Below are 16280 nucleotides of genomic sequence, written 5' to 3'. Positions count from 1 at the left end.
ATGGCGCCCTGAACCTTCACGAAGGTGATGACGGTGGCTGCAGTGCACCAGTGCAAGTTGGGTATTCAGGTTCATCCCTACTTGGATGATTGGCTGATCAGAGCTCCATCAAAGTTAGACTGTCACCAAACAGTGTCACAGGTGGTACAGCTCTTGTAAGATCAGGGGGATAATTGTCAATTTCAAGAAGAGCCACCTGGAGCCGAGTCAATCCCTGGAGTACCTGAGGGTAGGAACATAAGAATTGCCACTGCTGGGGCAGACTAGTGGTCCATCGTGTCCAGCAGTCTGCTCACACGGCGGACCTTAGGTCAAAGACCAGTGCCTTAATCGAGTCTAGCTTTACCTGTGTACGTTATGGTTCAGCAGGAACTTGTCTAACTTTGTCTTGAATCCCTGGAGGGTGTTTTCCCCTAAAACAGACTCCAGAAGAGCGTTCCAGTTTTCTACCACTCTCTGGGTGAATAAAAACTTCCTTATGTTCGTACAGAATCTATCCCCTTTTAACTTTAGAGAGTGCCTTCTCATTCTCTCTACCTTGGAGAGGATGAACAACTTGTCTTTATCTACTAAGTCTATTCCCTTCATTATCTTGAACGTTTCGATCATGTCCCCTCTCAGTCTCCTCTTTTCAAGGGAGAAGAGGCCCAGTTTCTCTAATCTCTCACTGTACGACAATCCCTAATGAATATACATGACAAATTTGCATGCCTGTCTCCTCCATTATATGCAAATCTCTCTCATGCATATTCATTAGGGATATATTGAAAACCCGACTGGCTGGGGTCCCCTAGGACAGGGTTGAGAATCACTGCTTTAGACAATCCAGAATACTCTGGTCTTAATGGTATGGCTCTTAAGCGCGCAGCTTTAGCGTACAAAGGATATTCGCAGATTATTACAGCTATTCTCTTACAGTCTTAAGAAGCCAATGACAGTGGCGACCTACACTAAAGTGTGGAAAGTTTTTCAGGTCTAATGTAAGGAAAATCAGGAAGCCCCTTTTAGGGCTTCTATTTCAGTGGTCCTGCCATTCCTTCAGGATGGACTAGAGAAAGGCTTATTGGTTGGATCTCTTAAGGTTCAGGAAGCCGGTCTTTCCTGTTTCAGGGCTGGATTAGGCAAGTCATCTTTGGCTTCTCATTTGGATGGCGAGAGATTCTTGAAGGGAGCATTACTGTTATAGCTTCCTGTGAGGCAGCTGTTCCCTACCTGGAACCTCAGTCTGTTTTTGCGAGCCCTTAGGAAGGCTCCATATGAACCATTATAATAATAATAATAACTTTATTCTTATATACCGCCAACAATCTTGCGACTTCTAGGCGGTTTACAATAAAGAGAAACTGTACATACAGCGAATTACAGAGTATAGCAGTGTACTTCTGATAATGGGAACATTAATGATAATAACAACAGTTCGTATGCTGCAGGGCCTTGAAGTGCCATGCGGCTTACAAAGAATTGGAAAAATTCCATAAATTGAATGGGGTATTCATAGTTTGTGATTGGGGGTTAACAGTTTACAAATTCAGTTTTGGGAATGATATTGCGAAGGGGGCTATTGTCCTGGTTCGTTACCTAGGTGTTTCGAGAACAGGTACGTTTTTAGATGTTTTCTAAATTCTCCATAGTCATTTGTGTGAGTAATTAGTTTTTCTAAGTCTTTGCCCCATAAGGCTGCTTGATACGATAGAAGTTGTTGGTGGTATCTCTTATATTTGCATCCTCTAGCCAGTGGGGAGACGAACTTCTTGGATCCTTGTGGCTGTCACCTCAGTGAGTTTCGGAGCTTCAGGCTTTGTCCTGCACAAAGTCCTTCCTCAGATTCATGAAGGCAGGAGTGTCGTTGCGCACCATATCTGTTTCTGCCCAAAGTAATGTCAGTGTTCTTGTGAATCAGGAGGTTTGCCTTCTAGCCTTTCAGCCCAAGGGGAAGAAGAAATAGGACAAAATTCTGCAGTTGTTGGATGTTCGGAGAGTCCTACTCCGCTATTTAAAGATGACCAATAAGTTTCTTCTCTTGGATCACCTGTTTGTTGTGACCAGCACTAGCCTTCAGGGAGGGCCAGCTTTCAAGGCCTCTATCTCAAGATGGATTTGTATGGCCATTTCTACAGCTTATATTAGCTGTGGCAAACAACTGTCAGTTGCTCTGAAAGCTCACTCCACCAGAGTGGTGGCCTTTGCTTGAGCAAGTCTAGGGCAGTGCCACCTGATGAAATTTGTAGGGCAACTACCTAGTCCACTCTGCATACCTTTACCAGGTTTTATAGAGTAGATGTTGCAGCATAGCAGGATGAAGCTTTTGGCTCCTCGGTGCTGGCTGCATGCTCTTCTAGCCCACCATAGATTCCAGGACTGCTTTGGTATGTCCCATCTGTAAGGAATCATATTCTGTTGCACAGGAAGGAAGTATTAGGTTCTTACCTCAATAAGCTTCTTTCCTGTAGAGCAGAACATGATTCCTTATATCATGCCCTGTCAGATGTTGGTAAAGCCTGTGTTACTTTTCAGTCTGGGATGTGTATCCAGTGGCTTGGCTTCCAGCAGCCTCCAAGGCAAGAAGAAATAAAATGAGGTCTGTTGAGCATTCCCAGATTCAGTTAAGGCATACTCTTTTCAGAGAGCTGTACAAGTGTTGATGCCGGGTGGTTAGGTTACATTCCACCTAGTTTATTTTTTTGTTATGCTGGTCGATTGCCTTTATTTTTACTATTGCAGAGCAGATCACTCTTAATATGCTTGGGGAGTTCCCCAATTCCCTTCTTATGTCCTCTCCTTATCACATGCTTTGGAACAAACTGAGGAGAGGGGAGCGCAGTCAGAGGAGTTGAAGAGAAGGAGCTAAAAAGTTTCAAGTTTCAAGTTTATTAGGATTTTATATACCGCCTATCAAGGATATCTAAGCGGTTTTTACAATCAGGTACTCAAGCATTTTCCCTCTCTGTCCCGGTGGGCTCACAATCTATCTAACGTACCTGGGGCTATGGAGGATTATGTGACTTGCCCAGGGTCACAAGGAGCAGCGCGGGGTTTGAACCCACAACCCCAGGGTGCTGAGGCTGTAGATCCAACCACTGCGCCACACACTCCTAAAAAGAAAAGTGTGAAAAGAAAGAAAGTGATTGACATTTCTGCAACTCACCAGTGGGGGATGGCAACCCATCTGTAAGGAATTGTGTTCTGTTCTACAGGAAAGAGGATTATTGAGGTAAGAACCTTCCTTTTGGTCACTTACTTTTTGTTGGTTTTTAAAGACTGCATTTCACTATAGCTATTACATATTTGAGTAACACTACCAGACATGTGCAACACTAAAAATAAATGTGAGAGATGGTACCTGTTCCTTATAGCCAAGACGTCTGATAATTGAGGATTCAAGAAACATGTTTATTACATGTGTGGCGCAGTGGTTGAAGCTACAGCTTCAGCACCCTGGGGTTGTGGGTTCAAACCCCGCGCTGCTCCTTGTGATCCTGGGCAAGTCACTTAATCCTCCATAGCCCCAGGTACATTAGATAGATTGTGAGCCCACCGGGACAGATAGGGAAAATGCTTGAGTACCTGATTGTAAAATCCGCTTAGATAACCTTGATAGGCGGTATATAAAATCCTAATAAAACTTGAAACTTGAAACTTTTGCACTAAAGATTCTGCAAGCTGATATATTCTGAGAATAATGAACTTTAAATGAAGGTGTTCCTTAAAAAAAAACAAAAAAACCTCAGGGGTCAGTATTCAAAGCTGGTTATCTGGGTAGTAGCACCCAGATAGCTAGTGCTTACTGGGCCCAGTCAGTATTATTCAGCAACATTATCTAATTTTTATTATTATTTTATTTATAATTTTGTAACAATTCGTACAAGAAAAAAAACTTCTTGCTAATGCAACTCAGTAAAAATAACATTTTTAGGTATAAACTTAAATTAGGAACAATGAAATACTTCCTTTGACCACAAAATTTACTTTGAGAGACCAAACAATAATACGAGGAACTTAATAAAAAAAGAAATACAATGTATAGACTAACACTGTTAGCACTATTTTCATTCATTCAAGCAATTTTCTTCATTTCCAAAAAGGCCTTTAATTGTTCTGGGGCAAAAAAAAAACATATTTGATGTCCAAAATACTTAACAACACGTTTACATGGGTAGGCTAATAGGAAAGTGGCCCCCAAAGCTCTTGTTTCCTGTCTCATTGAAAGAAATTGCCTCCTTCTTTCCTATGTTCGTGTCACATCTTGATACAGTATTTCCAAACCTTTTTTCCATAGAACAAATCTTTGGTATGACAGAAGTAAACTTTCATTGTGGCGTTTAGAACATTATCTAATCTAATGTAATCTTCTATTTGTGCGTCGCTCATAACCTATGCAGGCTCAAGGCGACTAATAGAGAGAAGGGGGAAGAGGTGGAGAAATAAGGGAAATTGACAGACCAGCTTGAGGGGAGTACCAGGAGGATCAAGTTAAGTTCAGGTGTCAAAGAGAAGGTTTTTCCGGAATGCTGAATATCATGCCTGGCCACTCCTGCTCTATCTGGATTATGCCAGGAGTGGTCGAGGGTTGAGCTACAGTAAGATGAAGCTGGAACTTATCTGGGTACAGTTGATATTCAGAACTGGTGCCCAGATAACTATCTGTGCAAGTTAGGAAGGCAAAATAATTGTCCTGACTAGTCTGGATAACTATCTGTGTACTGCCACTGAATATTGGCATATGACCAGTGTTTAAAAAAAAAAAAATGGCGGCCATTATTTAAATAAATGGGTTAAATATTAGCCCCTCATTTTCTCCTGGAGGAAAAAATGCTGCCAGTTTTTATTTTGAAACATTAAGGGCTCCTTTTACGAAGCCGCGCTAGCGGGTTTAATGTGCGCGACTTTTCATCACACGCTAACCCCCCCGCGCTGGCTGAAAAACTACTGCCTGCTCAAGAGGAGGCAGTAGCGGCTAGTACGTCCGGCGGTTTAGCGCGCGCTATTATACACGTTAAACCGCTACCATGCCTTCGTAAAAGGAGCCCTAAATATATTGCAAGATAATTATTAAAATTAATGTTGATTATTTGTGCCCATTTCAAAAAAAATGACAAGCTTATTTAAGTTTAGTTTTTCCTGGTGGTGGTTAATTAAGGAGTTTATCTGGATCAGGAAAGAGTTACAGTAAATGTTAGCAGTAAAATGAAAGATGTTCACTGTTTGAACAGAAACAGCATCTGACTCCAGGAGCGAAACAGTACATTGTTTATTCATGCAGGCTTTTGTTTGTTTACTTCCAACAGTATTTTAAGAAGCAGAAACGGTTAATCCCAGAAAGAACAGTATGGAAATACTTTGTGCAGTTATGCAGCGCAGTTGAACACATGCATTCCCGCAGGGTGATGCACAGAGGTACTATTAATCAATTTCTTTCTTTCTTTTTCTTCATTGAATAGTATAATGTTTCAGTTAATAAGTGCAGGCATTCAAAAACAATTAAGTTGATGTTCTACCAATATATGTGCATATTGATTGCAATACCCTGGAAGTGGTTTTCTTCCTTCCCCCTTCCCTATTCAGTATGAAATAGTTATTATTAACATAGTAGATGATGGCAGATAAAGACCCGATTGGTCATCCAGTCTGCCCAACCTGATTCAATATAAATTTTTTCATTTTTTCTTCTTAGCTATTTCTGGGCAAGAATCCAAAGCTTTACCCGGTACTGTGCTTGGGTTCCAACTGCCGAAATCTCTGTTAAGACTTACTACACCCTCCCAGCCCATCCTCCACCAAACGGCCCTATACAGACACAGACCGTGCAAGTCTGCCCAGTACTGGCCTTAGTTCAATATTTAATATTATTTTCTGATTCTAAATCCTCTGTGTTCATCCCACGCTTCTTTGAACTCAGTCACAGTTTTACTCTCCACAACCTCTCTCGGGAGCGCATTCCAGGTATCCACTACCCTCTCCGTAAAGTAGAATTTCCTAACATTGCCCCTGAATTTACCAACCCTCAACCTCCAATTATGTCCTCTGGTTTTACCATTTTCCTTTCTCTGGAAAAGATTTTGTTCTAAGTTAATACCCTTCAAGTATTTGAACGTCTGTATCATATCTCCCCTGTCTCTCCTTTCCTCTAGGGTATACATATTCAGGGCTTCCAGTCTGTTCCAGGGCTTCCAGGCTGTTCTGTATTATTTATTTAAGCATTTATATACCACTTATAGTCTAAGTGGTGTACATTCAGGTACTCAAGCATTTTTCCCTATCTGTCCCGGCAGGCTCACACTCTATCTAATGTACCTGGGGCATTAGGGGACCTACGTTACAAGTAAGTAACTACACTTTCTCCTAGGACAAGCAGGATGAGTCAGCCACATATGGGTGACTCCCTAGCCGAGGATGTACCGACTGGACCTGCGCCTTAGCGCTCTGTGCATCCCTTGCCTGGCTGTGGAGGCCGAGCCGGGCAGGGTAATCAGGCGAAGCAGGTGGAGTTGTGGAAACAAAGTTTTTGATAAAGTGCTGTGTTAACTGAGCAATAATACTCACAGAACAGTGAAACTGGTCAATGACAATCAATGAACAGTGAGAAACCAACTGGTCAACAGTGACAATTCGTACTTGCATGTGAGAACTCATACTTGCCTATTCCACATACAGTCTAGACAGGAGTGCTGGAAGACCTACTTAACTCACAGAACAGTGAAACTGGTCAGTGACAATCAATGAACAATGAGAAACCAACTGGTCAACAGTGACAATTCGTACTTGCATGTGAGAATTCATACTTGCCTATTCCACCGACAGGAACCTCACCAACCTCTCGGCGAACATATCCTCATGTATATCGAACCTTCAATCCTGGGCCCACACTGTAAAGATGAAACTGAACGAATCTAAAACAAAACTTCTCTGGCTCGGCCCAAAATTGGACCAACTGCCCACCTCCATCCCACTGTCCTCTGGCCCCACTCTGCATCTTGATTATTCTAGTAAAGTTCTGGGAGTCATCATTGACTCTACACTTTCCTTCAACGACCACCTCAACTCCCTAGTAAAAAAATGTTTCTTCAGCCTTCACATGCTGAGAAAAGTGAGATCCTGTTTCCATCAAAAACACTTTGCTGTCTTTGTCCAATCCACCATCCTTTCCAGACTGGACTACTGCAACTCTATCTACCTTAGCCTAACAAAGAAAAACCTTCAAAGACTCCAGCAGATTCAGAATACCGCTGCTAAGCTTATCTTCGCAAAAAGCAAATTCGACCACGTCTCACCGCTTTTATCCAAGCTCCACTGGCTTCCGATTATCTCCAGAGTCCACTTCAAATGTGCCTGCCTCACTTTCAAGATCCTACACGGTATCCTCCCTCCCTTCATTCCTCTTTCTTGGAACTCCTCTAACCCCAATTCTGCCAGATCCACCCAAAAACTGAAACTTTCCTTTCCCTCTCTAAAAGGCGTTTCACTTGTAGGAAAACTAGGTTCTTCCCTCCCTTTCAGAATCACTCAGCTCTGGAACAACCTTACCTCCACTCTTAGGAATCTGAGCTTCCTCCAACTCTTCCGCAAACATCTGAAAACCTGGTTATTCTCAAAAATGTAACTCCTCCTCCCTCTCTGGTTATTCTAGTCCTCTAAATTTTCTCTTCATTTTGCCTCTTCCCTCCACTGGAGTTCCTTTCTACCCTAACTCTTGTTAACCGTGTCGAGCTTTACGAATGTAGAGATGATGCGGTATACAAACCTAAGGTTTCGATTAGATTAGATTAAAGTGGCTTGCCCAGGGTCACAAGGAGCAGTGTGGGATTTGAACCCACAACCTCAGTGTACTGAAGCTGTGGCTCTAACCACAGTAGACGTGTCAAATCTGCTGTTAGGACCGAGACTAGTGAATGCAGTGAACTCTGAAAAACTGTGTTCTTTATACTTAGCATGAGATCGGAGGATGTAAGAGCCTTTCCTGTCTCCTGTGATTTCCAAAAAGCTGACTATAACACTGTTCTAGGTTTTGTGCTTTAACCTACCCACTTTTCATAGCTTTCATGCATTTTATAATTGAATAACAATTGAGTGATATGGTTCTGTCTAAATAAAATTATTCTGTACCTAAGGAATTTCCTGTAGAACTTGGTGGATGAAATTCAAGGGGTATTAAGAGTTATAAAATGCTCATTTGTGTTTTATCCTTGAGCTGTGTTTCTCCCTAGAGGTAGTGAGATTTGCCTGTTCTGTGGCAGGAGTCTTTATAACTAAAAGCAAGAAAGATTAGTCAAGGAAGTTCTGGATACCACCCCTGAATTATGATTACTACTATTGTTTATTACTTGAGGTGTAGAATTTAATAGTCATCCTACTCATCTGTAATGAGTATTCTTGGAGGATTGCAGGATATCAGCCCTTATGAGTGGGTTGATTTCATCTCAAAGAACCGGAGTTTGAATATATGTCAACAAAGCTCTCGGGGCTTTCTAGAGCAGTAGTCTCCAACCCTGTCCTGGAGGACCACCAGCCAGTCAGGTTTTCAGGATAGCCCTAATGAATATGCATGAAGGAGATTTGCTCCATGCATATTCATTAGGGCTATCCCGAAAACCCGACTGACTTGTGGTGCTCCAGGACAGGGTTGGGGGACCACTGTTCTAGAGCACTGCACTGAGCATAAGTTGGACTTCACATATCGGCACTACCATGTCGGGGTTGAGAAATTGGAGGATGTTCATCATTCATGCCCAACATCTACTTACAATTCCTTCTCTTTACCACATAAACTATGATACAACCAGATTCTTTGTCTCCAATATGTTTGTAATGTGTTATCTCTATAGATTTGTATTAGCAGTTTATAAAACCTCTTTTTTTCCCCCCACTATTTTATATTCTGTACAACGCTTAGAAGTATGATAAACAGTGTAACAAATTTTAAATAAACTAGGAACATCCCTCCCCTTTAGAACCACAGAACTCTGGAACAACCTTACATCCCCGCTTAGAAATTCAAGCTCCCTCCAACTTTTCCGCAAACACCTGAAAACTTGTCTCTTTTCCAAAACGTAATACCTCCCCCCTCTCTGTTACCCTGGCCCCTCCATACCCTCTTAGTTCCTATCCTATAACCCTTCATTGGAGTCCCTTTCCATCCTAATCTCTGTAAACCGTGCCGAGCTCCATGCTTGCGGAGATGGCGCGGTATACAAACCTAAGGTTTAGTTTAGTTTAGTAAATAAACTATATAGCTATAAACTGTGCCACCTTCTCCAACTTAAATAGTATGGTCTTTGTAATTTCCTTGAAAAAAAGAAGTGATGGAGAGATCTTTCAATGAAGACTTACTAATTTCTGTGGAGAAATCTGAACAGAGGTCAGTAGACTTTTAATAAAAGTAGTTCTCGGATCTGTAAGTTCAAGCCCCCTGGACTGCTCACCTTCATAAAAGGAGCCCTTAGGATGTAGGATAAGAGGTAACATCCTCCTGGGTCACTAGAGGTGTGTCAGCAGCTGAACTCGACCCTTGAAGGCAGACATGATCCCTACATACTTTTTTGAGCAAAATTGTCCCTCTGAATGATGACTGTGTGATAAAGGAACTTGAACTGGAAGGTGTATATGAATATCTAGAAGTGGAGGAATGGGTAACTTTGAGCAAAAAATAGTAAAGAATATTGAGACTAACACTGATGTTGAAAAAGAGTACCATTAATCAATTGCCAATTCCTGCATAATCGTACAGCTTTGGGATTGTAATCCATCCTCTTAAAGACCTTGAAAAACTGTAACTCGCTCCTCTCAGGCTTTCCACTTAGCCATCTCGCTCCCCTCCAGTCCGTCCAGAATTCGGCTGCATGGCTCATATTCCGGGAGAGCCGCTTTACTCATGTTACCCCTGTCTTAAAGTCGCTTTATTCAAACTCCTCTTACTGACCTATAAATGCACTCACTCAGCTGCCCCTTACTATCTCTCTTCCCTTATCTCCCCCTATGAGCCCCCTCACCCCCCCCCCATGAGCTCCGTTCAGCTGGTAAGTCTCTCCTATCTGTGCCCTTCTCTTCAACTGCCAACTCCAGACTCTATCGTGTCTGCCTTGCTGTGCCGTATGCTTGGAACAAGTTGCCCAAATCCCTACGGTGGGCTCCGTCTCTGCCACTGTTCAAGGCACAGTTAAATGCCCACCTCTTTGAGAGTGCTTTTAATTCCTAACTCAGCTCACCCAACCCTATATGTTATGTCTGTCTGTCCAAGTTACATTGTAAGCTCTTCCGAGCAGGGACTGTCTATATCTGTCAAAACGTACAGTGCTGCGTACGCCTTTCAGTGCTATATAAGTGATTAATAGTAGTGGTAGTTATTTATAAGAATCGATGTGTGCCAAGAGCTGAAGGAGGAATGGGTCTTATAGAAATAGATTATGCCTATCAAGCTACTGTCATAGGCTCCAAGCTTGCTTACCAGCATCATCACATGCAAGTGCCCAAAAGGTATTGAAATAAGAAAGAAAACTTCCAGAATCCATTTCTATCATTAAACTTGGAAAAGTGTTCTGACGAGTAGAAGGAATGAGTGAGAATCCATCGGTACCAAAAGAGAAGGAAGTAACAGAATTTATGAAAGGGAAAAAACTCTTTATGGTGAGAAATACAGACGACAAATGCATAAGTATAGTGGGAAATACAAAGTGTTACTAGTGGAACCATTTGTTGATCAGAATCTGACATATGAATGGTTAAAGAGAAGTGAACTAGAATCTATGGATGAATGATTGATAGTTGCAGCCCAGGACAGCAGATTACAGATGAGATGGTTTATTGCAAGCTTAGGAAAAAAAAAATGGTTCTTTGAGAGGGCTGGAAATGGTCACTCATTTTGTAGCTGGCTGTGAAATTCTGACTGCAGAAAATCTCTATACAGTAAGGTACAACAAGGTGGCATGTCTCATCCATTGGGAAACTTTGGAAACAGTATAATATTGCTGTACTGGAAAAGCACATGGAGAACGAAGGGGTTATGATTACCTGGGACATACCTGTGGTGACAGATAAGTTAAATGACAGGAATCCAGTCACAGTGAAAGAGAAAATACCAGAAGTGATCATAGAGATGTGAGTCAAGCAACTACTCTCTGAATCGTGTAGAAAGAATAGATCTTCAAGTACGGAGAGATACAGCCTGAGACTAAGAAAATGTGGCAGAAGGATGCAGAAATATTTTCCATTCTTTTGGGTGCCACAGGAATGATTTAAAAGAATTTTCAAGCACTCCTGGATAAATTGAGTGTACATGTAACTTATGAACTTCAGAAGTAAGTTATCTAGTACCTATGCAAGTACTATGGCTAGTTTTACTAGTAAATTTGAGAAACTCCGATCATACTATACACACCCTGGCTTAAGAGTGAGGTTCATTACTGTCATGGTATAAGCAAAATGATCCCACTTGGAGACATTGCTCCCATGAGCAACTCTTGTGAAGCTTGTGAACCCTTGTGCTTGTGAATCTGGATGGCAGGTGCCTCCATCACCTTGCTTATATCACTGTTGATTGAGGATCAATCTCTCTAAATTATGGTGAAGTGGAGATATAAAATTATTTAAATACAAAAAATACCACTTTGGAGGGTTAAGAGTCTCTATCCGACAAAAGAAAAAGGCTCAGGTCTCATGGTTGAGCTACATATTTATTGAAGAGATCGTATGACAACTGTTCAAGCTGTGTATTCAGTGTTGGAAATCCATAAGTCCTGAAGAAGCGGCTTTATACCATGAAACGTTGGCTGCATTAAAGACTCTTATTAAAACAGTAGTTTTTTCAACACAGTTTCAGTGAAGTTGTTAAGAATCTAAGTCCCAGTAACATAACTTTTGTGGCAACAAGTCATTATTGACACAAATTTTTTTGCCAATGATGTGGGTGGAGATGGAGGAACATAAGTAAATAGCTCAACCAAGAGACCCGAGACTTTTTCTTTCATTGGATAGAGACTTTTAGCCCTCCAAAGTGGTATAGATTGAGAACCAATGCCATTGAACAAGAATTTGATGATGGTGTGTCTTGGTGGACACTATTGATATTCAGCCTTGAGGGGGGACTGGTATATTCTTAATGTCGATGGTTTTCTAACATCTAATACAGCTCTGTATTCTTAAGGATTAACACCACCCAGTGCTGATGCCTTTTGATCAGTCTTAGATGAAACTATCCCCCTCCTTTACTAAGGCGCACTAATCAAATTAGCGCGCACTAAATGCTAACGTGTCCATAGACTAACATGCACACGTTAGCATTTAACGCACGCTAATCGGTTAGCACACCTTAGTAAAAGAGGGCCTATGTCTTTTCTTTCTGCGTTTGATAGGTACCAAGATCCCTAACTATCTGGCTCTGTGCAGCAGGGGACAAGATGCCCGGATAGATTTTTTTTTTTTTTTCAGGAATTTCCCAAAATTGCCTACTCTCTCTAGTGAGTAGTATAGTACTTAAGGAAAAAGCCAGAAGAAAATAATACTCTATCAAAATATATAACTGAATTTTCAAAATGTCTTTAAATATAAAAACCCATTATGTTTATTTTTAAAATAAGCTATATTGTAAATTTAACTTTTAAACTATGCTTGGAAGAATTTGCTTGACAAGGTTATACTAAGAGAAAGTTTTGATTAATTTTCTTTATTTTTCAGTATGGAAAAGACCTCTGGCTCTCTTTCCATGGAATAGTATTAAACACTGTGAAAGATTGCATTTGGATACTCTTAAACTTTTTTTCCTTCACCCTTCCTTTTTTTCAGACATTAAACCAGCAAATGTGTTTATAACAGCGACAGGAGTGGTAAAACTGGGAGATCTTGGATTAGGTCGCTTCTTTAGTTCCAAAACCACCGCAGCACATTCCTTAGGTAAGATTTTATGTTTTATTAGGTCAGAAATCATTTTGTTATTCAGCATGTGCTTTTCTTCAAAGGAAGGCAATTTTCAAATAACCCATGTAGCTGCAATCTAATAGTTGAGCTATACAGGCTGTCCAGTATTGTCACACTGTGGAATTAGTGTGACTAATGTTGGAGGTTGTTTCTACATCAGGGATCTCAAAGTCCCTCCTTGAGGGCCGCAATCCAGTCGGGTTTTCAGGATTTCCCCAATGAATATGCATTGAAAGCAGTGCATGCACATAGATCTCATGCATATTCATTGCGGAAATCCTGAAAACCCGACTGGATTGCGGCCCTTAAGGAGGGACTTTGAAACCCCTATTCTAATCATCTGTTATTGCAAAAGTGAAGACCAAATAGTAACTGTAAATACAGACTCATAGCACCATAATTACTGTAATGCACTTTACCTGGGATTGGTGAAGATCAAATGTAAAGCCTTGCAGCAATTGATGAACTCTGCGTCAAGGTTGATTTCGGAAATCCCACATAGAGAGCATATTACTTCGGTGTTGAAGCAGTTGCACTGGCTCCTAGTGGCACAAAGGATCTGCTTCAAGATTCTATCAGTGGTTGTATGGCTTTGTTCCTCTAAATTTTCAAATTGTATGGGAGGTATACCAACCGAGGAGATGCTAAAGGTCTGAAGGCACAGCAAGATTAATTTCGAGGAAGGAGACTACTGTCTGTAAAATCAAGAATAGCCCTGATGTCCGTAGCAGGAGTAAAACAATGGAATCTCCTCCTTAGCATCCTGAGGACCTGTTCGGATCGATTACAGTTTAAGCGAATGCTAAAAACTCAGTTGTATGTAGATGCCTTCCTCTGATGCTATGTGGAAAGGAGATGTTTCAAGAGGAACTGTGAACTTGATTCATTAACGATTGATGATATGTAATCCTACTATAGTTCCATGCTATTTTTAGTGGGTTAAATATGTATACTGAAAGTATTGTTATATGTTGCTCTTTGAATCATTGTGAATGTTTTATGCTGTAAACTGCTTGGTTATAGGCGGTTAAGAAATTTTAGAAATAAATAAATAAGTATTACTTTGTCATGGGGACCTTTGCCCAACAATGTTGGCTACTGGGAAACTTCAGCCAAGAAATCATTGCTTAGAACAGGGATCTCAAAGTCCCTCCTTGAGGGCCGCAATCCGGTCGGGTTTTCAGGATTTCCCCAATGAATATGCATTGAAAGCAGTGCATGCACATAGATCTCATGCATATTCATTGGGGAAATCCTGAAAACCCGACTGGATTGCAGCCCTCAAGGAGGGACTTTGAGACCCCTGGCTTAGAATCATTATTAACTTTATTTATGGCTGGATGTATGTTATATTTCATTCTCTGTGGTTTTGCTAAAAAATTTACTCTCAAAGTCTTGAGTAGGTCAAGCTCTTCCCATTAAAATGGAGATGAAGGAAGAATCTCACTCTGAGCTTTTTCAGCTTCTTGACTATGAATCACCACCAACTGACTGTATCAAGGTGCCTTTACATGGGGTCATGAAACATACCCTATTTAAGAACTGGGAGATCCTTTATCAGTCCAGGTAGTTTCTGGGCTGCTGCTCTTGGGATACTTCTCAGGATGGTTACTTGGTAGGGAAGCAGAATGTGTTTGCAGAGAACAGCCTCACGAATGGTCTCTTAGCAGAACCATCTTTCATCTGATTTTTCACTCGATAGGGAATGCTGGACATAGACCTCTTTGCATCCCCTGAGAACAGCAAACTTCCACAATTCTGTTCCATACTCTTTGCCCCTAATCGCATTTTGTTGGATGCCTTTCTAATTCATTGGAGGAATAAGTTTCTCTACACATTTTCTCCATTCCCTCTTATAGAGAAAAGTCTACTCAAACTTCGCTACGATTGGGGCACCATGATCCTCATAGCACCCCTTTGGCCATACCAGGTTTGGTTTTCACTCCTTCTAAAGCTCTTGATGGGAAACTGTGGAAACTGCAACCATTTCCGACATTGTTACTTCATCCCAATTCCTGCTTGTTAGCATTATCAGTGCGGTTTCTTTCACTGAACAGACTGCAGTATCCACTGTCATTGATGCATCTAGCAAACCTTCCACTCAGCACTGTTATCGCTTCAAGTGGATACGCTTCTCATTTGGTATGCATTATATTCTCTGGAGCTCGTCTCATGTTTGCTTTCATCCTTCCTCAAATAACTTTTTTACCTTTAATTCTGGTCTAAAAACCAATTTGGTTAGAGTTCATCTCGGTGCTATCAGTTACCTTTCTATCCCCCTTGTACAGAAAACTGCTTTCTGCATATCCTTTAGTTTCCTGTTTCATGAAAGGCCTATTCCACACAAAACCATCAGACCTCCTCCTATCACTTGGGATCTTAACGTGATTCTCTCTGTGTTAATGAAATCTCCCTTTGAGCCGCTTACATCTTACTTTTTCAAATTATTCACCTGGAAAGTTGTTTTCTTCATCCCTCACATCTGAATGCTGAATGAATGATATTCAATCCCTTGTATGACAGGGTAGTCCTTTGAACACATCTAAAATTCCTCCCTAAAGTAGTTTCAGAATTCCACCTCAACCAATCCATGTTTTGCCTGTTTTCTTTCCAAAGTCACATTCTCATTCTGGAGAAACAGCCCTTCAGACCTTAGACTGCAGACATGCTCTGTCATACTATCTGGACCACATTAAACCTCATAGAGGGTCCTTCCAGCTCTTGGTCGCCATTGATCCTAATTTGCTGTATCTAAAAGTATCACCTCCACTTGGCTAGCCCACAATGTACAAGCTATGGTTACTCTGGTAGCTCATTTTTGCTCTGCTTCTATTGAAGTAATCTGCATTTATTTCTCACAACTGTTTAGAGCTCAACTCCAAAGAGACAGTCGATTTAGGCAAGCAGTTCTGCAAAATCTATTCTCTACTTAAAGCCAACTTCCCCTTCCCCCCCCCCCCCCAACTCTGTAGGGTTTTGCCAGGCTCCTATATATTCAATGTTTAACCTTTTCCAGAGACATGCTCTTAGTGGCTTGGGGGTCCTTCATGTGAAGATATTATGCCTGCTTGACCTCAGAGAAAGCAGAGATACTTACCTGTAGCAGATGTTCTCTGAGGACAACAGGCATATAGTCTCATAATCCCTTCACCTCCCCTAGTTGTCTTCTTAGCTTTGGGCAGGAAGGCACTGGTACATGCACGGTATGGGCACTGCCTAAAGATTTAAAGTATATCCAAATATAGACATTCATAATACAATCTTGTAAACAATAAATATTTTTCTAAAGTGTGTTGGATCCTCAGAGGACTCTCTTTCCTTTAGATAAAAGTCATGAAAGGATAATATGAGCCATTATCTTCAATGGATCCTTTTTT

The 16280-nt window shown here is 41.2% G+C and overlaps 1 protein-coding gene across 10 annotated transcripts in view; it reads left to right on the top strand.

Annotated features, from left to right (window-relative positions):
- The window catches only part of NEK6 (NIMA related kinase 6), a 376321-nt gene that overhangs the window by 250981 nt on the left and 109060 nt on the right, over positions 1-16280 (top strand). For all 10 annotated transcript variants that reach the window (XM_033960759.1, XM_033960763.1, XM_033960760.1 and 7 more), the window contains 2 exons: positions 5286-5394; positions 12772-12879. In XM_033960759.1, coding sequence (XP_033816650.1) covers positions 5286-5394; positions 12772-12879 — 217 coding nt within the window. The remainder of the gene's footprint in view (positions 1-5285; positions 5395-12771; positions 12880-16280) is intronic.

The sequence above is a fragment of the Geotrypetes seraphini genome, chromosome 10, assembly GCF_902459505.1.
Source record: "Geotrypetes seraphini chromosome 10, aGeoSer1.1, whole genome shotgun sequence".
Taxonomy (NCBI): domain Eukaryota; kingdom Metazoa; phylum Chordata; class Amphibia; order Gymnophiona; family Dermophiidae; genus Geotrypetes; species Geotrypetes seraphini.
Note: the sequence above shows the minus strand (reverse complement) of the source record. Positions and strands in the feature narration are given on the sequence as shown.